We start from the raw sequence: 24,014 nt of genomic DNA, 5'->3' as shown, positions 1-24,014 counted from the left end.
TGACACTCGGTCGTTAGCGGTATAAATTATACGCTAGATGTTGATCGAGTATAACCTAAGCATATCACGTCTGACTTCTGCGTTATCTTTAAATTAATACGCGATGTTTAAGATTGTACGTTGATGCCTTGACAGACGCTAGAGCCACTGATGACTTTTCCAGGAGCGGTTTGTAAATAAAGATTCCAGAATGGTATGTGAATGACTTTGATACAGTCTGATATGTCTTCACATTTTGATAAATTGACGGACTATTTGTCAGGCGGACGAACGCGGAGAGGATTTACAGCACTTGTTCTATTTTATCACGTGGGGCTCGGTATCTAATCGGTGTCGCAGGTTCGAATTTCCCAGATAATATATTTACATGTGCATCAGTTGTTGTGAACGTAACTTATCATTCGTAACGACTTGATTTATTAGTCTTTAACAAAATAATGGAATTAACACATCCTTGAATCAGAAACTACGAGCATGAACAGTTAAGTTTGGCCTTTATTTTTCAAAGAAGTTGAACGCCATTTGATATATAAAGGTAAATTGGTATGTTCGAACACTGATATGATATTTTTCATAACCTACATGTTTAACATTAGTTTTGCATGTCGAGACAATAAATTCTGTACATTTGGACGTACAAAACACTTACATATTTAAGTGCACTTCGAGCAAGAACTTGATTAAACAATACGTCGCGTTTCTATAGATTTGTTTCTTCGCAGTCTCATATCGTCACGCATAGCTTACGTGGATAAAAGCGGACATCAACTTTGTTCATTTCATGGTATGACTCCGAATCACATCGCTCGAGGAGACCGTTTGAAAACTCCCTCAAGCCAATTAGAAACTCCTTAAAATGTCCACGGAGAAATTTCCGACACCGCGGGAGGTGCTAAAGACCAGCTAGATGGTTTGCAAAACTCTAGTAGGGTGCAAGGAGCTCGACAAATGGCTGGCGAACGATTGGGAATGAGATCTAAGGCTACAATAGATTGTCTTAATGTACAAGTATTCCGCAAATTCAGAACACATATGGTTGTCTATTGAAATAATCATTCCGTGAGTACCGGTTAAAATAACTAATTTCCTGTTACAAATCGTAGTGTTTCCGTTTTGTGTCGCATGAGAACTTGTACTGAAGGTAGAGTAATAGATATACTATTGTATGAGATGGTTTCGCTCCATTATCAATTCGAGGATGATACTTTGAATGAGATCTCATTTCCAGTTACAAATCTCGGTGCTTCCGGAAGATGTTCCCTCGATGATTGTATCGGGTACCTGGTACATATACCTTGGACTGGTTTCCAGTCTTTATATCTATTTAGCACAATTTGTCAAGTTGTGTTCATTGTTTTAATAAGCATTTGTTACACGTGTGAGTTATAACTGTAAAGAACATGAAAAAGCATAGAACATAATTATATTGTTATGAGGTAACACAAAATAATAAATTACAAAAAAACACTGCAAGAAAGTTAACACAAACCCTGATCTACATGATTATATTTCATTTGTTTACAACGCAACACCACTTGTATTTGATTTCTTGATTTAGATAAAAATGAGTTTAAATAATTCATGCACTTAAAACAAATGTCAAAGCTCCAAATGCCAATTAGAATTCTGCTTAAAGTATACACAAGCTTCTATTATTAAAGTGATTATAGAGGCCGCGTGTTTAATAATAAAATGATGCATTTTATACCGTTGTGTAGTAAGGGTGATCGTGTTTTGTTCTTTCAATATTCGACAAGTTCTATTGCAACTTATCATATTATAACTTACTTTAAAGAAAAAATAACATAAAATGTGCAACGAACAAAATGAAACTATGGAAATATACTACCAAACAATGGCAATTCTATGCCCTGGTTTCAGTTTATTCCCTTTCTCGAACGTATGTTCCGCTATGGACAATTCCTTTATACGAAGCCTCAACATTAAATGCCGTCGACGAAACATATTAATAATTAGATGGTTCAATGACTGGCTTTTGTTAAATATTATGAGCAAGCATTACAAGCGTTACAAGTACCCATAACCCTCAATGTTCAGTGGGTTACCTTCGTATTCTGAGGTCTGGGTATCGGACTGGGCGCCCGGAACATCGTGAGGCGAACTACCGCGACCGGACTCCAGGCGACCTAGGCCCCCAACTGAACAAGCCGGCAAACAAAACGTGATTAGATGCTAGGTAGGGGGCAAGTTTGGTGGTATTGAGCTAAGGTGATACTGAATGGGTAGTCTTCAGGAGTTATTGAACTCAACATTGTGTAAAGGTGGACCATCTAAAATACTCGGGTTATTGTAACAGAACAAATCCAAAACAAATCAAACGGCATGAGTCGTAAGCAAAGACTAAACTAATGCAAAACAATAACACACTGAACAAGAATATGGCTTTACATAAATGTTATCAACACATATGTGCAATAAAAATATAATAAGTTAATAACATAATAAATGCAAAGGGGCTTTAGAAGTAAATACAAACACAACATTCAATATATAAAAAATACATTTCCCCATGCATAAATTTAAAATAAATTGACTACCAAGCATAGTTAAAAAAAATCAAATTTGGAAATGATTCAGAATTTTACATACGAAATCGATCAGAACTTATTATGAACAACATGCAAAGTCAAGTGGAAACGTATATAATGATACCTTACTTCTGTTTGTAATGCGAACATAAGCTCAACTATTATAAATTCGTAAAATCGGTGAACATTCAATCATTCATTCAATTGCTATTCAAATACTATCACACCAGTGGCATACGTACTTATATTTTGCCTATGTGACCCTTCGCTGCCGGCATGTGACCGAGCCTGGTCCTCCAGGCTGGGAGAGGAGGCGGCGTACTCCTGCTTGATTGGAGGGTTGGCCGACAAGTAACTGGCGTAGGGGGGCGGATGGAGACCGTGGGCGTAGAGCTGACCGTTCACGACTATGGCCTGACCCTGCTCCGGCATGAGGACGCCGTTGTCCATGCGGCCCGACTTTGGATAGAAGAACTGGAACAAAGTCGGTATCAGATAGTAACAAAATGAAACTTGCAACTTGATTAACTTAGTGTTGTATAACTTTATGGTGGAAGCAAAAAACGCAGTTATCCACGCGCCTGGATTTGAAAAGGGACCATGGATAGAAGAACTGGAACAAAGTCGGTAAACAAGAAAATGAAACTAATAACTTGATTAACTTAGTGTTGAATAACTTTATGGTGGAAGCGAAAAAACGCCGTTATCAACGCGACCCGATTTGGAGGATTTGTTGATATAAGAACTGTCACAAAGTTGGTAACAAATGAAAATGAAAATAATAAATTGACTTAAGTTTCAACAATTATTTTCATTCAGTTATGTTATACTGTTCTATCCCCTTCTACATAGATCTTTCAGTTCGCATTGTGATTGAAGAAAAAATAACATAAATGAAAAATGGAACAGATGAAAGCGAACTGCAACTGTTACATCTACGTGCAAGAGGATAGATTAGTAGAACACAAATGAAGCAACATTGTTGAAACTTGATTGAACACTATTATGTAGCTGATGTTCATGATGAAATCCAAATGCTCCGACAACAAACTGTGGCTGAGTAAAAAACAACACGAGTATACAATTCATATTCTGTCTTTACTACACACCTCTTAGTGTTCACTGCGTATGTTTATTTGTAAGAAACTCATACAGTGTAGGCATATGTAATCCATTATGCAATTTTATCAGTATTATTGATTAGAAGGGGATTGATATATAATAAATAAGGAAGCGAACTAAATGTATCCGTGTGTTTTGAGTAATACGGGTTTGTAACTTTTAAGACATAGACAGCAGAATAAACTTAAGGGCATTATGTGACTTTGTAAAATCAACGCATTACACCATCAAAATACTTGCCGCATATTCCCATGTGAATTGTTAAAGTATGGGTTAGTTTAAATGTATCCGTGTTATTAAAAATAATTAAATAGTTTGAGAATATATCTATGAAACGAATTAAACATTTAAAATGTGTCGGTTTACAATTAAATTGCAATATGATGTTCTAAATGAAGGTTTGGAGCAATATAAAAGGTATCGCAGCATCAGAAAATATTAATACACTCAAATTATCTGACTTAATAGTACGACAGGTAAAATGAACTGCAAAAATCGGTGGACAAATCAAAATAATGTGTTATCTGGTGAGTACTTGAAAGCCAGGAAAACGAAATAAATTTCATAAATTGATGCAATTATCTTTCTGAAGTAATAAAAAGAAGAAATGCTGGTGACGAATAGCAATGAAAAGGTAATCTTTATATGTTTTGTTAATGCAATGTGTGTTTAAATCACAATTTTATCACTTTTGGAAGATATTTAGTTGAAGTTGTTAAAATCCTCTAAACGTCTCGAAAATCAGTATACTTTTTTTTTAATGCAACGCTTTTTATCATGTGAGCCAGAAACGAGTTTAGAATTTAGCATTTGCAAAATACTTAAAACTGAAATTTTGAAATCCAAAATAAATAAAAAAAACACATACACATATAGATGTTGTGTTGAACTTACACTTGTTAAGTTCTTAATTTTAAAACCAGCAATATGTTTACTTGATTATTCGGCTCAATATGAAAGGAAACCTGTTCAGTATAAATATATTTGGCCATATTTTGTGTATATATTTGAGTATTTAAGTTTTGTTGGACGCAACGTCATTGATCAAGGGTTAATACCTTTCATGTTTACCCTTGTTTTCGAAGGCAAAACTTGAGAATTGCAGGAAAAAAATCACACTTACATCTCCCATGTTGTTATTATTTATAATTTGTTGGTTTTCATCTAGTTTTCCATCATGCCCGTTTGAACCTGAAATAAAAAACAAAACAAAAGCGTTAGTGTATTCATAAAACAAATAATACATGCTTTTTATTTGGATTGAAGACTTGTTGTTGAAGTTTGACAGTTCTTTTAAGAGACTGTCGAAATATTGTACGACCCAACGTCCAATTTCCGGTGAAGCGCGTGTTTTCCTCGATCACGTGGTTCGCACGCGAGATTGTCAGACGAGAAAATCGCCTCAAACATCCGGATATTTATTACTGGGAGGAATGAACAATCGGTTTTCCGGATACCGTCGGCAACATAAATGTAAAATGGTCCCAGCAAATCGCGGCTCCGGTTACGCGCCCGCCAGAAATGTTCAGCACGCAAGCGTTACTAGCAATAACTGAATTTGTAGTCATTAATAATATCTGTTCTGAGTAAAATAATACGACGAATCGAAATTAATGTCAAGAACAATGATGTAACCCGTAGAGCAAGCGGTCCTAATGTTTAATACATAACACCCAATATTTGTCGAATTACGAGCTGATAGTTTTTGTGATGGATACATCAGTACGTAAGTAAGTATTTGCTGTAAACACTTTTTGAAAGTTCGCATCAATGCTATGTATTCTTAATTTGATAATATAAATATGAAAAAATATGGAGAAAAAATATAAACAGTTTCTTTTTTGTTAATTACCATGGGTTGAGATTGGATTGATCGCAAAACAATTTGCATTGGCATTTTTGCTTTTTATTTATGTTCCCTCCGATACATATGAATTTATGTTTTATAAATAGCGAATAAAAAAATCCTCAATCAGAATGGTGACAGGTCTGTGCAGATGATGGAGAACTGAAGCGAATTTAAACAAAAAATCGCAACAAATTATCAATTTAAATGCAAGGAAGGATATATTGAAAAACGTGTAATTTATTCACGAAATAGCCGGATTAGAACCATCGTTGAACCACCTATGGGACGTTACCTTTTTTCAATTAAGAGCTTTCAAATGGCTAAAATAATGACTGAAATGAGGTGTCGGTGCGTTCTATCAATGGCACCGTATCAGGACTCACTGTTCGGATAATTGGTTGTATTCTACCCGCGCGGGATTAGGCGCTGATTGAGCGAAAGTCGCGAAAGTCGATTCACTCCGCCATTGCGCACCCGTTTATAAAATGTGCCGCTTTGTACGGTGATTCTATACAGGTTGGTCGACATATCCTATTAAGGTGTAAATAATTCAAGAGATCGTTTCTGGGATCAGACTCACACGGAAAGGCCCTAAAAATCAATGCCCGCCCCGCTGCGGCTCTGCACGACGTCGATAGCAAACATAAAAATTAATATCAATCATAAGCCCATATTACTTCATACCGGTATTGGAATTATTGCGCGGATATTGGCCTCTAAGACGAGTCATCTTAGAAACTTTTCTCTGTGGGTCCCACGTTTAATTGAATTGTTACATGTATATGCATTGTACATGCGATAACTCTATTGGTTTTAATTAATTCGATGATGTTTCTCGTGAATAACCTTTGTACAAATAAATAAAGTATTTATGTTTAAGACAAGTATAATAAATACAAAATATAACAAATGTTTGTGTTAAAATTTTCACAGCAATCAAACGATTAAAATAGTGTTAAAAAGATGAAAAAAGCTACTATAAAACGGACGCCGCCCCCCCCCCCTCCCCTCCTCAAACCCCTCAAACAAATCTTACTCGACCTTCAATGGACAGTGAACAATATCAACGGACACATGGTAGCTAGCGTCGGTAGAGCTCAACAAAAGTAAACAACTAACACAAAATAAATCAAACTCCAATATCCCATAATATTATAATCTATTAATACCCCTACATGTATTTCATTCACAAAACGATCGTTTGTTTTCAGATCAAGATAACAACCAAACAAAACCAAACAGCAACCCTCATATAACAATAAAACAATATACATGTACTAACATATACTAAGTAAACCAAAAAATATTCAAAACTGCTAAGTTCCTGGGAAAATAAGTACCCACCATTTTCATCCACTAGTTTCCGTTTCGTGCCCGTGTTGCCGTTGTGGTCGGTAAGGGACGTTGTCCCCTGTAGACCCATGATTGCGTTGATGGAGTAGGTGTTTCCCTGACCGTTAGGGGACCCGTGAGGGCTCACGGCGTCCGACAACGGCGAACCGCCGTCGTTGCTTTTTCCACGTGCGCTGTCCGAGGCACGGTTTCGTACGATTCTATCGAGGAAAGACGCAAGGGGAAAATAATTGTAATAGTGTAAAAAATATGAAAATAATTGTAATAGTGTAAAGAAAAATAGTTTTAACATTGTATAGTAAATGAATGGCATATGTATTTGTACATGTGTCAACATGAGTCCGTTCACTTATGTTGCATCGATCCAATGTTTATGTCAAAGTTCATTTAGGGCAGTTATTTAACAGGCAAATCAACAAATAATATGTAAAAATATCCATATTTCACAAGCGCGAATAATCTAGGTAATATTAAAACATTTAAATAGCAGAATATTGTCCATTCGCATTTTATTGGGCTAAACATTTATGCCACAAGCCAACACTAGGAATCTTTACTAATTATTTTATTTTATTTTTCTTCAGAATTGTGTAAATAATGGATTGTTTGACAAGACAAATTCCAGTCTAATGAAACAAAAGCAAACAAAACCCTACGGACTTTGCGGTGAATTAGATTGCTAGCGGTATTTGTTTCTATATCAGCAGCACAATGCAAAGTTAAATGTTCCGGTGCAAATACCACACATAACATCGCTCAGGTGTGGTGTAAACATTATTCCGAGACTGTATGCGAATTCGATTTCGGTAATTTACTGTTTAACCCATCGGATTACCAGCTATTGTACGCGATGAATAGCTGTAATTAATACACACGGCGCTTCGGGGGAGAGACCGATCCCCAAGGAGCCCTCGGTGCGTTCGGCAAAAAAGATCCCAGTATCGGCGTTGCTTTAGCAATTCACGGATGCTTCAGATGAGAAAAACACAAGCATGTTCTAAGCATTTCTCTTTTCAAAAGAGCAGGAAGGTACTGTTTCCCCGCTCGAGTTTCCGATCGCTTGTAGTGAAATGGTGTTGGAAACCAGCAAGTGTTAATGCAATGTCCGTGTATCGCCCAGCGGGGGTTGCGGTAATACTGAGTGTCATTGCCTCCGAGAAAGGGCTCTGCTCTTATTGCGGTTGAACGTTATTTTACTTGAATTGTGGTACGATCGCCAATCGAAATAGATTGACTTACTTTCAATTCAACTTAAAAACGACCCTATTCAAATGTGTTATATAGGTACTTATGTAATTACATACGGAGAGATGTGTCTTTAAGTTAATTTCGCATGTGGCAAAATGCACACACATTGAAAGGTCACTGCTATCAGCAAAAATATTACTTTGAGCAGAACATTCAAATTAAATAAACGCATTTAATTATTGCATGACAAAGGGTAAACGTGAGATGACTAGATACAAACTTATGTTTTTGGTAACACACAAAAAATGGAATGAAAATGTTAATTATAAGAACCTTTAACGCTTGTCATAAACACGCGAAGGAATTTCAAGCAAGCGTTATGGTCAACAAGTGAGGACTTGGATTTTTTTCTATTCCTTATTGACTGTCATCAGTTGATCTTTGATGTGTCTTTCCGCTTATCGGCACATCTCGTATCATTTACTTGTTGTTGAAAAGTACTACCTATCGTTTTCCCGTTGTTTTCAGGATCAGTGTATTCCTTAAAGTCATTCAAAAAGCGGAAAAAGCGGTGAATAGAAATCAGACAATCTCGAGAGGGCTTTGCAATAGGGTTTGCGATTTCGCGACACCTTCAATTAGGCAAGAAAACGAGCGATAAGCGTACAAAAGGAAATATTTTCTTTTGTTTTATAATGTACGCTCATACCTAAATTCATGAAAATTGATACTAAATTTTACCTCATGAGGTTAAAACAAGGTGAGTTGTTAGAGTAGATTGGTGATAAGATAAAGGGGAAACAAATGGCTTTGCAAACTATTCGGTGTACCAAAGGTTTATTTAAATGAGGCTAAAACATTTTATTGCCATAAAGACAATCCTTTCAAGCAATTGACAGACAAAAATAAAACATAACTTCTTTTAAATGCTTTCGACATGAATGTTCTTTTAACAATTAAAACCGTTGGTGTTGTTAATCGGTTTTCTGAATACATCGAAAAACTTTATTTTTCGTGAAAATCAAAAAGACTGTTTTTCAAGAAATAAAGTTAAAAGCTGTATTTTCAACTAATTAATACTTTAGATATTTATCAAGGAACAAAATAGTTACTATCGAAACAATATATACTATGACACTAGTGTTCCACTAAACATTTGTTTGTTTGTTTTTGCATTAAATTATGTGTTGCGAAAATGAACATTAGTATTGTCTGATTAAGTGACAAAATAAATGTTTATCCGTAATGTTAAAGTAAGCCGTGTCAGAGCAGAAGGACTTCAGGTCATGAAAATATTTATATTAAATAACACACACATACACACAATTATTCCAATGAGTTTAATGTGCATGGGACAGACGTCATAAAGCGCATATATCACTTATTACAAGTGTAAGCTTATGACATACCGATGGTGTTCATAGATTTCACTTATTTTTGTTTTATTGTTTTGGTTTTGTTCAGCGTGTGCATAAAGGTAACGTGCTGATGTTTGCCTGTTAATTTTATTTTTACCAATGTGATTGCGCCTCTAATTTAACGGTTTGTACAAGTCCAAATTTCATCAAAACGTCTAGCGACGTAATCAGGACCAAGCCGACAAGTATTCATTAATTGATTTACATTTAATTGACGACATTACGAGTTACAATACCAAACGAGCTCGATAATGCTAATATAATGAATGTATCGCCATACGCGGTCAGGCTGCGGATGATTGGGCGCCAAAGTAAACAAACCGGGTTGGCCCTAAAACGCTCTAACAAAACAACATAAACGTTATATTCACTCGCAGCCGGCGCGGCTCATTACCGGGGCAGTGAGGGGAGGCGATGGGTAGCAAAGTGTGGTGGATCGAGTGTCCCGGGCATGTAATCGGACAAGGCGACACATTTCACGGCCCGCTGGCAGCTTCGATAACGTAACTTGGTTGCGCACGGCCTACCGTGTAGCTTCATTCATTTATCCACTTGCGCAAACAGAATATTTAATTCAGATTTCATAATACATCAGTTTGTATGTGTGTTAACATGGAAACAAACTGGATAGTGTGACACGGAAGGCAAACAAACATGAATTTAACGTTTTAATCACCGAACAATATTGAAGCATAGCAAGTTTCATACGTCTAGTTTCTGCATATAGGCTGAAAAAGGCGTGAGAACTTCTAGTATATTATAGTTGTCATCGATTCATGTTGAATTTATAAAATCTAAAGCGAATGAACTCTATACCTGATTCATCCTACGTATATACACGGAATACAACTAGATTCTTATTTATATGTGTAGCCTAAAACCATTAAGCAAAGTATAATTCACGTGTGCTTATCTGACTTTTCAAAACCAAACAACGTGAAACGGTTGTATGCCATAAGGAGTGTTTGTACTAATTGGTCATGTAAATGCTAACTTCATAGCAGTCTTTTTGAAGTCATCCATATTAATATTAGATATAACAATTAGGCTCATAATAATAACTCACAAACATTCAAAATAGCATATTTCCAAATGTCAGACTAGAGTAAATGCCACTATAAAAGTTTCGCAGAATCTAAGGTCGTTCCGCAAATACCATGCACGGCTTCCTCTTCAATAGTATGATTCGAACAGAATATTATAAACAATTCGTCAAGCATACCGACACTGTAGACTGCACAACCGAATAATGCTTTTGTAAAAAGGTAATTAATGGCACATGTTACATTACAAATAAAACTAGGTCACAGGTATATAAATATGACAAGTCGGTGGGAATTCATGCCATGACTCTGTTGTGATTGCAGTAATATATCCATCAAATATATTACACGTTCGATGTTATCACTGAATTAAGCAAAGTATGGTGCGACACTGTTTTTCAGAAGAACAAAAATTGGGACTAAATGATGTATTGAGAAACTTTTGAAATATAAGAAAATATTGTGAAACTTGCCTTTCGCTTTGCTTCATGGAATTAAATGTCATGAAAATTATCAAACTTGCGATGCGAAAATCAAGCAAACCCAAAGTTGTTTCTACAGATTGATGGTAGATAAAAAAAATCAGATTTTATGCAAAGTCATGGGTAGTTTTTATAGAATGAAAAATCGGCCAAACCAGCGTCAATATCAGTTCCGGGGAGAAGCTATTTCTGCCAGGTGTTGGGTCACCGTTGCGTAAAACATGCACACAAGGCGGCCTCAAAAGCCCGGTTTCCACCTCATTGGCACCCAATCGTCCCCGTCGGTCCGACTGCGGTGTGATTAAATTGAGTCTGAGTGACGGATACTCGATGACAATAGCCGTAACATTGGTGCAAGATATAATTAAACATCAATGCAGTCTTCGAGCACTAACGGGCTTCTTAACTCCTAATTGGACAGACGGCAAACCCCGTTAAATTGTCTTATTTTGACGCTTATTGGCACACAGTTATTTTATTATTCGAAGACTCGATTGATTCCACGTTATGTCGATATGATTCAATGCAAACGAAGACCGTCGAGGTCTGGAAATCTGGAAATGCGTTCTCGTCTTGATGTTTGTTAAATTCGACCCCACAATTAGCAAGTTATCCTATTTATTTGTAGTCGGTGCAAATAAAAATGAAACATGTGTTATACGTGTAGCTAATGGCTTTAACAGAAAGAGTTTGTTAAACGATGTTTAGACGTATATGAAGATAATTAAGACGGATCAGTTGCAAATAATGAGAGGGTTTTATGTGCAATTTGTAACGCGTGTATTAGGTACAAAAACTAGTACTGTAAGCAAGAATTTCATTAAAAGGAGAATTAATAAGAGAGCAATAATTCAAATATACTTATGTTCAACTGAGTGCCTTTTATTGCAGTCTTTTATTATATATATATATTATATATAAAAAACTTGTACTTTAAACATTGATTATAATTATTATCATTATTATAAGTATTGCTATTATTACCGGTATTATTATAATTTATTATTATTATTATTATTATTATTATTATTATTATTATTATTATTATTATTATAAAGTTTTCTTTTTAACAAGAATTGCGTTTTCTTTGCAAATGAAAAGAAAATTAACCGAACACAAAACTTAATTGAAGAAAACAGTTAACATATACACGTAAAGCAAATAAATAGAGAATACTAGGTCGGTGCCGAATAAAGCAAAGTTTATTTTGCGAGGCTTAGAAAATCTGAACCACGAGCCTAACCGACCTAGTATTTGATTTATCCCATCAATTTTCTTAGTCTTTAATTATTTCTTTAAAAATAGAATAGGAAAATCGAACTACACAGAACTGCAGCTTTAGCGTGAAAGAACATGCATTGACGTGTTAATAATGACGTCACGAGTACGCGCATTTAATATTTGTAAATAATGTTTGTTGTTTTTTTGCTTTTTGAGTTGCATTATGTGTTAAAAATATATTACATCTTGGTATCAAATTGTTTCTTTTGTTGAATCTGATTCGATTTTACTAAAAATGATTACTTTATAGTTGATTCCGAGTAATAAGACCATTCTCCGCCGCGCGTGACAACTTTATTTCAGCATTGCCGAAATTTATTTCACAGTGGTTTATTTCGACAATGCACGTCTGATGATGGGATAAAAATAATTGTATTATGTGATATTCTAACACAAACGAATGCACCATCTTCATCCTAACTACCACCAAACACACTTAAATCAGCGACCACAAAGTGCTTATTGCTATTAACTCCTTACTGATTAAACATTTATAAGCTACCACCATCAAACAATTCAAACAAACTAGTACTTATTATAGTATTGACGTGGAAAAAACAAGGCATATATTTACGAAGCTAACCTTGACGTGGTTTAAACAAAATTAAAGCAGCCCAATAACCACACTTCAGCAAACTACAAGCAGCACCAGTAGTATGGGTACGGGCAAAACTACGCACCTGTTAATGGAACTGACGCTGGGCACGTTGTCGCTCGTGCAGACGTTCTCGGAGAGCAGACGGTCCCTGATTTCCCACGCGAACATCGTGGGGTTCTCCGCCTTGTAGCGCGTTATGGCCTCAACCACCGCAGGAGTGGCCACCTTCGGCTTCGAGCCGCCTATAACTCCGGGCTTTATGGAGCCTGTTTCGTAATATCTGCAATGGCAAGATCGGTCATTTATCTAAGCTACATAATGCTTATGTATTATGAACGATGACGAATTATTTTGTTCTCCTTATGATGACGGTTTTAGAATATTTCGTAATATGTGAAACAACGAGATTGGGCATTTATCTGAGAGATTCAATGATACTTAAATGATAAAAATAGACTCGTGTGGTAATTTATTTTAGCTTGATGTTGATTATTAATTTTAACGAGGTAATATTTCGAGAAATGATGTACTAAGAGCTTTGTCTAGCGTGTAACGACTTAGAACTAACGTATACTACAAGCTTCCTTTATGCAGGTCACAGTAAAATGTGTGACTTTTCCCCTGTTTAGTTTCTTTTCGAGTATCGATTTCTTTTTCAATAGAAAGCAAAACCCTGATGCAAAGAAAGGTAATACGTATGTCTAAAAGATGTATACATTAAAATCTTTTTAAATTAATATGGCGTCAACCCAGAATTCACTGCATCTTCAACCAGTTAATTAATGAATGTTAAAATTGGGTGGTTGGACGACTCGGTCACAAAGAGATAACTGTGGTCGGAAAGAGATAAACATGCCTAAAAGCCCAAACAGAAATATGGTTGATTTAACATCGTTTTATTTTATATACATAATCGTATTGTTGCAAATGCTATTACAAACTCGTAGCCAAATGCCTATTGGACTTTTCATATTTGTCATCACCCTCTATTCAGTTACTGCGAAAAAGTACTGATGCAAGCGATATCTGTGAGCAGCTTTGCAAACTGTTACTGTAAAACTTAAAATATTATCAAGCATCTGCGGTGCGACCACGTAGAGCTTCCAATAAGGAGAAACAAAGGCCCAGTTCGATTACAATCGATGACTAACTGAGTTAAATTCCGGCTTGATACATCATTAATGCGAGCCAACTAAAGCTCGCAGCGAATAGTTTAAAACTCACAAACTGACCGTTTGTATTGAAGTAATTTAAATGCCCAGACCTAATTGACCCTTGATCGTGGACGCGATATGGCGATATAGAGTTTGAAAATAAATGGTCGGAACTTTTTTGTGAAACGGGAAAAGTATAATCAATTGACAAAGCAGTATGCTTAATTAATGAAACACAAGACAACGTTAAAACTCCTCATATTGGTAATTGAGCAAGCAGTAAATGATAGAAACCATTGGTTCCATTCAGCAGAAATTGCTGTGCATTGCTTGCCGACGAAGCAAAAACGACATGAATAAAATGTTTCTGAATTTTGACAAGGTATATTTTGTAAACCAATACAAGCAGCAGTAATCCGAGAGAAAACGCCAGGTTCAATAGTTCCAATAATTACAGGTTTTGAAACAAATCCATCTCGGTGACCACAAAGGCGCGCGGGTGGCAATAGGTACACGGCGGACAGAGCGCACATTCATGGGCGCACGGCGGGTTATGCGATTTTGTTTCAGTAAATTTTGGACACGCAAACACCGAGGGTAGTCCGTTCTACTATTGCTTACATGATGAACGTTATTTCTTACATGCTGCACGTTATTTGTCTTGTTTTTCTTTAAACATTATACTTAACGTTCCGCTCGTGTTTTAATGACCAAACTGCACGGCCTGTGCGGGTTTGATGCAAAACTGTATATAATGCAAAAGAGACAAATCGATTTGAACTACTTGTTTGAGTCGACGAAAGTGTTACAACTTTTCAAAAGCTAGCTAGCACTAGCTTCACGTTCGTATAAGTTACTTATGACTAACCAAAGGAAAAGCAATTGCACGGAACACCACAAGACTACAGATAAGAGAGAACAATAGTTTTACATTAAACGCCTAAATATGAACCTGTTCATATTGATTTGCGTTTGAAGGTGTGTCAGGATTAATGAATAAATGTTGTATAAAAATATCATGTTTATTTAGCACAAACAATCCACATTGCGGCATCATTCGAATAGTAATACAGTGTCAGTGATTCAATTGATTGGCCATGATATTGTACTTGAGTCACATGACATCACGTCAAATTTTTTTCCCCACATATGTTGTAAGCTGGAGACAAACGAATTGTAAGAACAGTATGTCAAGCTATTGTTATTAAAAAAACAAAAATACTATGTATTTAAAATTAAATTATAAAATGCATACTTTCATTTTGTAATAAACAACTTAAAAGTTGATTGTAATAAAATTTTGAGACTGCAAAATTAAGTATATTAAAAAATAAAGCACACAACATATACTAATAAACTTGTCGACCATAAATAGCCTATTGAATTCATCATCAGTTGGGACAACTACCGATCAAATGCAAATATATGTATATACATATGACATATAGTTAATTATGAAACCAGCATCGCGTACGGTGTTAGTACTTAACCATCTGGATAATAGGCGTAGCGACATTATGATGTATGTGGAAGACGCTAACGGTCACATAAATTTCACGTCGAGTTCAAATCAGAAAGATTTGAGATATTAATGTAGCGCACCCCTAATGATTTCCCGCGATTTATTTTACGATCATTGCCGATCTTCAATGATCGGTTATTTCCGAGAAATGCATTTTATTTTTTTCAAACTTCGAACTTTGATATATGTTTACGTAATTCCTTTAGAATACATTATTTTCACAATAAATTTTGACTTTGATCCAAATATCATCTCAAAAAATACGATTTCGCGATTTCTTCAAAGATCGACGAGCCTTTTTACCTGTTAACTTATGGATATATACTTAAAGGTTGCACAAATGTGTCGTAGTCGTGGCCGAGAGTTAAGGCGATGGACTACAAATCTTTTGGGATCTTCCCGCGCAGGTTCGAATCCTGCCGACATCGCATACTTTTTGCGACGCGTTTTATTTCTTTTGTAACGTAATCTGATTCAATATAGCATATAAGCTATGTTTATTGTTAAATACGTTGATTTTTATGCAAATCCTTCAATTTCTAAAATTAAAACAACGTTATGGCTAAATTGGGTGATTTACTGCTGAAAATACGAATGGTGCATGTTGCATTTTTTTTTTAAAGTAAACGGTAAATCTGTCTATTTCTTGGTATTTTTTGCTGTATATAGTGTTTCTATTAAAAAAACTACGTTTAAAATATAACTTATATGATACTATTTTGAATTATATGACACTTTGTTTTTAACCGACCCTATTTTAACTTGGCTGAAATCACTTACATTTCATGGCGCTCTTCCAAAGATAAAAATGTGTAAAAAATAAATGTCTGTAAAAGAATACTTATTTCATCTTCTTTAAACTTTAAACACCTTTACTGCATCTGTACACACCAACTGCCTGCCCATATTTGGAAATTTGAATGAATTATGGAACTTTTATATACTCCAGGGGTGAACATAAACTGGACAAAAGCCGAGCGTTGGGGTGGTTTTGAAAAAATCGGTAGATTTTTTTTAAAAGCATGCAAAGCCTACCTACACATTTGCATGTAGTTCAGTGAAATGATGCTGATTAAGAAAATAATTAATTAGATCATATTTGGATATGTGCCCATTAGGGGTGCGCTACCTTAAGAACACATGTATAGAAGAGGACCAAGTAGCCTTTAAGGTGAGAACATTTTCAACAAATAAATGGATGGTATTGAAATCATTTTTCAAATGTTGCAAGTTATGTAGTACTCAAGAATCAGCAAATGAAAGTTATCAATCAGTACAATTTTTTCAAGACAAAATAGTAATTAAGAGACACCTATTTAAATGAAGGAATCCAACTCACAAAGCAATCCGTTAGTCTTTTATCTAAGGCAAGTGTTCGATTTGCGATGATTAAAACTATGAACAGTATAAGTATTTTTTGTTAATTACAAAAATTCATATGAACACAAATATTGACAAATTCATGCTTATATAGTCAACTGAAAGTACTCATTATGATAACTGAAACCGCACATCACGGAAATGTGAATATTGTATTAAAATATGTTCACACGAACGAAATATGATATGACAAGGTTATAAAAAAAATAGTCTTCATTTAAGAAGAAATCATAGTTTACATTGAGGTTTACATACTACGGAGATAAAACAGTGTACGAGCAATCGTTGCTATAGCAACATAATATTTTACACCTTTTAGTATCCTTTGTAGATGTTATCGTTCTATCAACTTCCATTTTTGTACTACAATAGCTTTCATAAAAAGAAAATGAATGTGTAAAATTACACAATTCATAAAGCCATATTTCAAAATATAGTAAATTGCAATTGATAGGTCTTCATTTACATATGTGCCCTTGTGTGGCAAACGTAAATACATCACTTATGATGATGCCCGCTTACAATAATGGGTTCGAAAACATCCTTTTATCTTCAGTTCATAGAACGACATAAAAAAAAACGTACCTGTATTATTCATTCCTAATATTTCGTAAACAGGAACAGATGGCCATGCTGTCAAAATCTCCAGTTACAATATGTGAGCTTTATTTTACGTGTGAAACATTGTTATTCAGATCTTAACATATAATGGGTATATATGTATACATGTATATGCAGATATAAAAAATGATACATCTAAATTTAATGTGTGTCACTACAAAGCATGCGCAAGAAAGAAGAGATTCGAAGACTTAAATGTTATAATAACACAATATAAACTCGAAAAATTAAAACAAGTCTTCGTTGCTCTTTTTGTGAATGCAATATTTATCTTCAAATTTAGATCGAATTCAAATGAGCACTTCAAGCTTCGGTAATTAAATGCAATAGTATCACATACCAAGCAATTCTGTATTGATATGAACTCAACAAAAAAGCGTTTCCATGTTAAGACCGATTTAGTCCCTAATGTAAAGCAAAGGATTCATTTTAATTACTACCATGACAAACATGTTTTTGTTGTGAAAGGTAACAAGTATTCTAAATAGATATTGCTGGAATAAAGTATGTTTTCCGGATATGGCTTTAGCACAGAAACTGCTATTGCAGTGCAACACGCTATATCGACAATTTAAATAAGTGGCATAGATTCTTTGAAACGAACATCGTGTTCAACACCCGCAGAATGTTAATGTTTTCGTTATTTTACTTTACATAAAGTTTTAAATACGTCAAATCAACTTTATTAAAAGAAAAAACCATAATCAAGATATTTAGTCCAAAAGAATACCGTCCACAGTTTATATTGGAATTATATGCCTTAAGGAAGGCATATTCCAAGTTGAGTAACTGCAATTCGCGTTTGGTTGCACAAACCTATGTTTTGAAAGTACCCTTTCCCACTCAAAAGCAAAGTGAAAATCACTATGTGTAAACAACATTAAACCAGAACAGCATGTGAGTAACTCGCAGTCTGTTCAGGTTTTATGCTGGTTGCTGCTCATCAGCATCTAAGGTTTGGAAATGAAGCCTAAGTTTGAAACTTGAATCTCGTAAGAACGGGTCTTCAATTAAATTCAACTTTCTAAGGCACTACAAATGCGTCAATATACGTTTCTTAGTGGTAAAGGATTAACGAAGTGTTCGTATTGTATGAGCGCTGGAACCGGATTTTGAAGGCCTTTGCAAACAGTTTGGATCCAGATGAGACGCCACACAACGTGGCGTCTCATCGGGATCCAAACTGTTTGCTATTCCGATAGTATTTTTTGAAAAAAAAATCGAAGAAAATGCTTATTTTAGAAATTTAGCAGACAACATTTTAGCAGACGACAAATTTCCCAGCATGCAAAGGGTTAAGGTGAGTAATTGATGCGTTTGAAATATTAAATACAAGAACCCCGAGAAATTTCAGAATAATCTTGGTGGTAAATCTTATACTTATTGACTTTACAGAATTAGTTTTTACACGACGGCACACACTATCTCACGAATAAATTGAGGTGGCTTTCAAACGAAATTTTCAATAACTCTTAACGACAAAAACACATGTGTCACAAACATGCAAATATAGAACAAAATGATAACGCACTTTTGCTCGCCATACCTGCCGAGAATTTTGCTCACACAACCGTGCGAGACGCGCAGCTGCCGGGAAATGTCACATGGCCGTACCCCCGTGTGGGCCAGCTCTACGATCCGCTGCCGTACCACATCCGGTAACGGCCGGCCGTTCACGAATACCCCACCCAGCTGGTTTACCCCGCCATGACCTGCAAGGATAAGAAAGCCATGTCAGAAATGTTACAGTATACCATTGGAAAAAGCTATATCTGCTGAACGTATCTTACATAACATTTCTAAAATTAGGCATACTATGTATATCTAAAAATATTACAGGTGATGATATTTCGCCAACATTTAAAAAAATCTCAAAGAGGAAAAAAAATATTGCCAAAAGACCACGACCCAAGTTATAAAACCGAACAAAAAATAAGTTTACTTTACTGAATGCCCCAAAACTAATGCTTTAATTTACTTAAAGTATGTCTCTTCAATCATATGCTTTGTAGCTAAAAATAATGCACAAATTTTGAACAAACTTCAACACTATTTTTTTAATATTCACTTAGGATGCGTTTAAAATATTGATAGTCATTAGTGGGTAATCTCATCCAAGCAAACTAGAGACGGCTATGTACATCGCTTTTTTTCTGTCAAAACTTTGTGTCAGGTATTTCGAACTCATGGCATCCATTATAAGTGTTCGATATACGAACTGTGCACTATATTAAAAGACACCAATAAAACTAATTGTCATAATGACGCGTGAATGATGCATCTGTTCTATTTGGCAGATAATCAATCTGGAACCGAATCAATTCTATTGATCTAACACTGTGTTTGTAAATATTGGAAAATATTGATACCTTCCTACACATGTGGACTTAGATGTTTGCATGATTAAATAATATTAACATAATGAATAATACAGTACAACAAATCTAAAAAATATCGATTATTTAATATTTGAAATGACACAGATAATAATATTAATAAAATAACAATTCTATAGAGGTCCAACAGAAAAAACGTAAACTAAAACTAATAATAATAATGATAATAATAATAATTATAATAATAATAATAATAATAATAATAATAATTATAATAATAATAATAATAATAATGATGATAATTATAATAATATAGAAGTAGTATCCTGCGTCACAATGAAAAAGGAAATACACAATTATCTAAAAAATTTGATTTACTGTATTAGAAAAATACAAAAAAAATCAAAAAAGAAAACTCTGTTCATATTTAATGAGTGACCGGTTAATCATGGTATCAACATTCTCTCTACAAAGTAACGCCACGTTATTGTTAATTAAAGGAAGATATACACGGAATATTCTCATCAAACAAGGTTCAATTACCACATGCAATCAACCATTTAAATAACATAGAAGAATGGGGAAAAAATCTGAACTATCAAGGTTATAAAAGTAATGGCAAGTTATTTTTCTTGTATTTTGCCTTTTCGGATTTTCCGAAACTCATTGTAAATGTAGTTACTGAAGTGTTCCAGTATTCTTTATAATTAATACTGGATTATAAGAAAAATACATCACAGTAACGACATACAATTTCCTTATTTTTTAAAGCAAAACGTACAAAGCCACGATGGCGAATAAACTCAATAAAACTGCAGTAGATTTCATTTTAATTTATACCTCACAATGTATTAAGCTTCCAAAATGTTCATCGGATTTGTAAGAAACTAAATTAAGAACGATTGTTTGGTTGATTAAGTATGTTCGCGCGTTTTGTATTATGATATGGAATGTGTTCCCTTAGCATTGGGAATAAATGTTTTAGGCAATAGTAAGACATTCTGACCCTTGAGAACAGTAGACAAAGGGCAGAACCATAACTGGCTTCGACGACCAAACTATACACTATACATGTTGCAGCATCAACACAAAATTCTGAAGTTTTAAAGTCTTGTCTTTGAAATAGAAACAACGCATCGATTTTTCCCGAAGGAAACACTTCCAATATCCAAAACTATTCAACAACTTGCAAAACAAAATTAACAGTAACAAAGCAAGAATCCTCTCTGCAAAGCAAAGAAAAGCAATGCGTTCGGAAAATCTAAATCCTAACCAATACCTACCGTCCATGAAATTCCCCTGAAACATATCAAATCCGCGGGGGTAATGGTGGTAGGGGCTGAAGGACGTGGGCGGAGGGTAGGGGCCCCAATGTTGCTGCATGGGGGCAAACCGCTGGTCCATAGGCTGACCCTGGGGATAACCGGCCATGTGACCCGACATATCAAACACTTTCTCCATAATTGTCAATAGCGTTAATGATTGGTTGCTTTGTATTATATATCAGTCCTTTGTAGATTTGTAGGTGTTTTTTTTTACTACACGCACGCACATACGATAGCACAAGTGTTTCAATAAATAAATAAATAACAAATAAATAACTTAAAACTATGACTAATAACCAACACGTTTATCTCCAAGTTCGCACTAAGTCACAATATCCTTACATAGTCCATTTTGAGAATTGACTTAAAATTCAAATTTACACTGAGCATTTTTTCCAACGACAAGCTTCGAACCGTCCCCGTACGGGTTCAACGCACAATCACTCTGTTAACAGTCACGGTACCGCTGATTGGAAGATCAAGATCTACTGAGGTTTAATACTCTTGTGTTTTATTTTAAACAATCAGGTAGTCTTTTCAATACCCTGAATGGCATGCGTAAACGCTTCAAATGTGAGCATTCAGGTAGCTGTCCCGTAATTTACTGATAGTCTATATGCGCACCGTAAGAAGACTGAAAATTGACACCTGAACGTCAGCCCTTACAATTGGCTTGCTAAAAAGTTGAATCTCGAGTTGACACCGGCTGATAGAAATGTCAACGAGAAAACTCACTAAGAAACAAATGCTTTGCTCCCTTATCCGTCGCTTCATACTTTATTAATGGTAACAGCATTAACACCGTCTGTGATAAGGTAATGGAACCGATTTAATTTCTTTGTACACTGGAATGAAATTTCCCCCAGGTATACGTTTCGCATATGTAAGGTAATTGACTTCTGCGAATACGACCGTCGCGACGTCAACGTGATACGCATGCTGAGCAGTAACCGTTGAAGCAAAACGGGGTGGGTTGTGCAATAAATGGTAGAAAGTGAGGGAAAAAAAGCAGAATGTAAACACTAAAGTCCAGTTTCTTTTCGCGTAACTGACATGCTATTAACATTGCCAGAAAGTTCGACGTTATACGATGTTCAAAAATATTACACTGAAAAAAACACAACAGTTTTGCCAATTACAACTAAATTTCAAATTAAATTAATTTAATTGCAAATCAAATTGTTAAAATAATTTTAACTGCACTTTATAATAATTAAATAAATTTTCATTTATGACCAAAAATAGTATATCTTAATATATATGTATGTATGCATTACCCATTATGACTCTGAAATGTATATGTCCTTGTTAAACACCTATTGAACACGGACAAATTATGTATACAAATTTGAAGTAAATTTCACAAACGAATATATCCTGAATGTCAACGAAGGCGAACATATCAAATGAATGATGAGGCTCGATACCATCTCACTTTCTACCATTAGCGTCCACAAATATTAAAGCATCAAACCACTTTTAAACATCAAAGAGCAGACAACAAATGTGCCTTCGGAACGAATTGTTGCTCATAAAACTTTATCATAGACACGATGAATCATTCGAAATTGGTGTTCATAAAATCATATTCCTTTGTACTATTTCCAAGATTGTTAATGGACAAAATTCTTTGATATCTACTGAGACTACACAAACGCTTTTTTATAGCTCACAGAAAGGAAAATAGTAAATAAGAAAATACAAAAATTCAAGATACTAAACTTGTTCTAAATTGCAAAAAATTGAATTTATTATCAGGCAATATAAGGCCAACAAATGAGTCTTTAAATACGATCACATAAACTGAGTGCTAAATGATTATGCTGGTTAGTTGTTGTTTTTTTCCATCATAAATTTGTAAATTATAAACAAATATACCAACAAACAAACTATTTGGTAAAATAATAAACACTGGTTACAGCAATTTCAGTTTCATAAGAGAATGTCTATTTTTGTAGGATCATGATAAGATATTCTAGCTGCAAATTACTTTCACAATGTCATAAAAAGCAAAGATATACGAAACTGTATCAACTGTGTACAATAGCAAGTTTGAAAATGTGTGCGCATCGTTTTGAGAAAGAGACATTAAGTAAATGAAACTTGTCTGTCAACGTTTAATATGGGAAGGTTTATTACCTTCAAAAAGACAAGGGTCATTGTTCACTCATTTCTTGTGGACAAAATATTAAAATGACCCTGACAACAGGGACATGATTGATCGGCTGGAAGCTGATGGTCTTTATCATTCTGGTAATAAATTTTTATATAAAATGAAAGTATCATAAAAACCATCAAACAATACATTTCGTTAAAATTGTTATTGTGAATTGTGTTCAGCATTGTTTTAATGAAAATAAAATTATAACAATGCTACAAATTAGCAAACAATTTTTAACTCAAAACTAAACTGTACTCAACATTAAAAACGTTTTAATTGCACAAGTCAACGGTCTTTCACGATACTTTCCTATGATTCAAATTAAATGAATTGTATAAAACGAATTCCGCAACATGTTAATGTTTACATAGTAACTGTAAAAAAAAACGTAAATGAAAACGAATACTACGATTTCGTCAATGAAAATGTCATGCCTCTACAACAAATGCAAATTCATATGAAATGTTTACGTATTTGTCCAAACTAGTGTAACGTTGCACGTCGTTGCGCAAGACTACCGCTCGTTGTAGAATCAAAAGGTCGATTAACTGCTACCGAAGTGGGAGGAGTCATTGTGGATGGCATGCAAGCATCAGAGATTGCAACGCTGCCTCCGCCATTATCGCTCGCTT

At 34.9% G+C, this 24,014-nt stretch overlaps 1 protein-coding gene across 4 annotated transcripts in view; it reads right to left on the bottom strand.

Moving 5' to 3' along the window:
* The window catches only part of LOC127868058 (paired box protein Pax-5-like), an 84,313-nt gene that overhangs the window by 14,407 nt on the left and 45,892 nt on the right, over positions 1-24,014 (bottom strand). For 3 of the 4 annotated variants that reach the window (XM_052409643.1, XM_052409645.1, XM_052409644.1), the window contains exons 3-8: positions 19,107-19,272; positions 12,966-13,163; positions 6,865-7,073; positions 4,795-4,862; positions 2,792-3,023; positions 2,067-2,159 (exon numbers count right to left, since the gene is read on the bottom strand). In XM_052409643.1, coding sequence (XP_052265603.1) covers positions 2,067-2,159; positions 2,792-3,023; positions 4,795-4,862; positions 6,865-7,073; positions 12,966-13,163; positions 19,107-19,272 — 966 coding nt within the window. Of the gene's footprint in view, positions 1-2,066; positions 2,160-2,791; positions 3,024-4,794; positions 4,863-6,864; positions 7,074-12,965; positions 13,164-19,106; positions 19,273-21,179; positions 21,309-24,014 lie in introns of those variants that run through there. The other variant, XM_052409646.1, reaches the window with a different exon arrangement.

This window comes from Dreissena polymorpha, chromosome 2 (genome assembly GCF_020536995.1).
Source record: "Dreissena polymorpha isolate Duluth1 chromosome 2, UMN_Dpol_1.0, whole genome shotgun sequence".
Lineage (NCBI taxonomy): Eukaryota > Metazoa > Mollusca > Bivalvia > Myida > Dreissenidae > Dreissena > Dreissena polymorpha.
The sequence above is the reverse complement of the archived record's forward strand: the minus strand, read 5'-3'. Positions and strand labels throughout refer to the sequence as shown.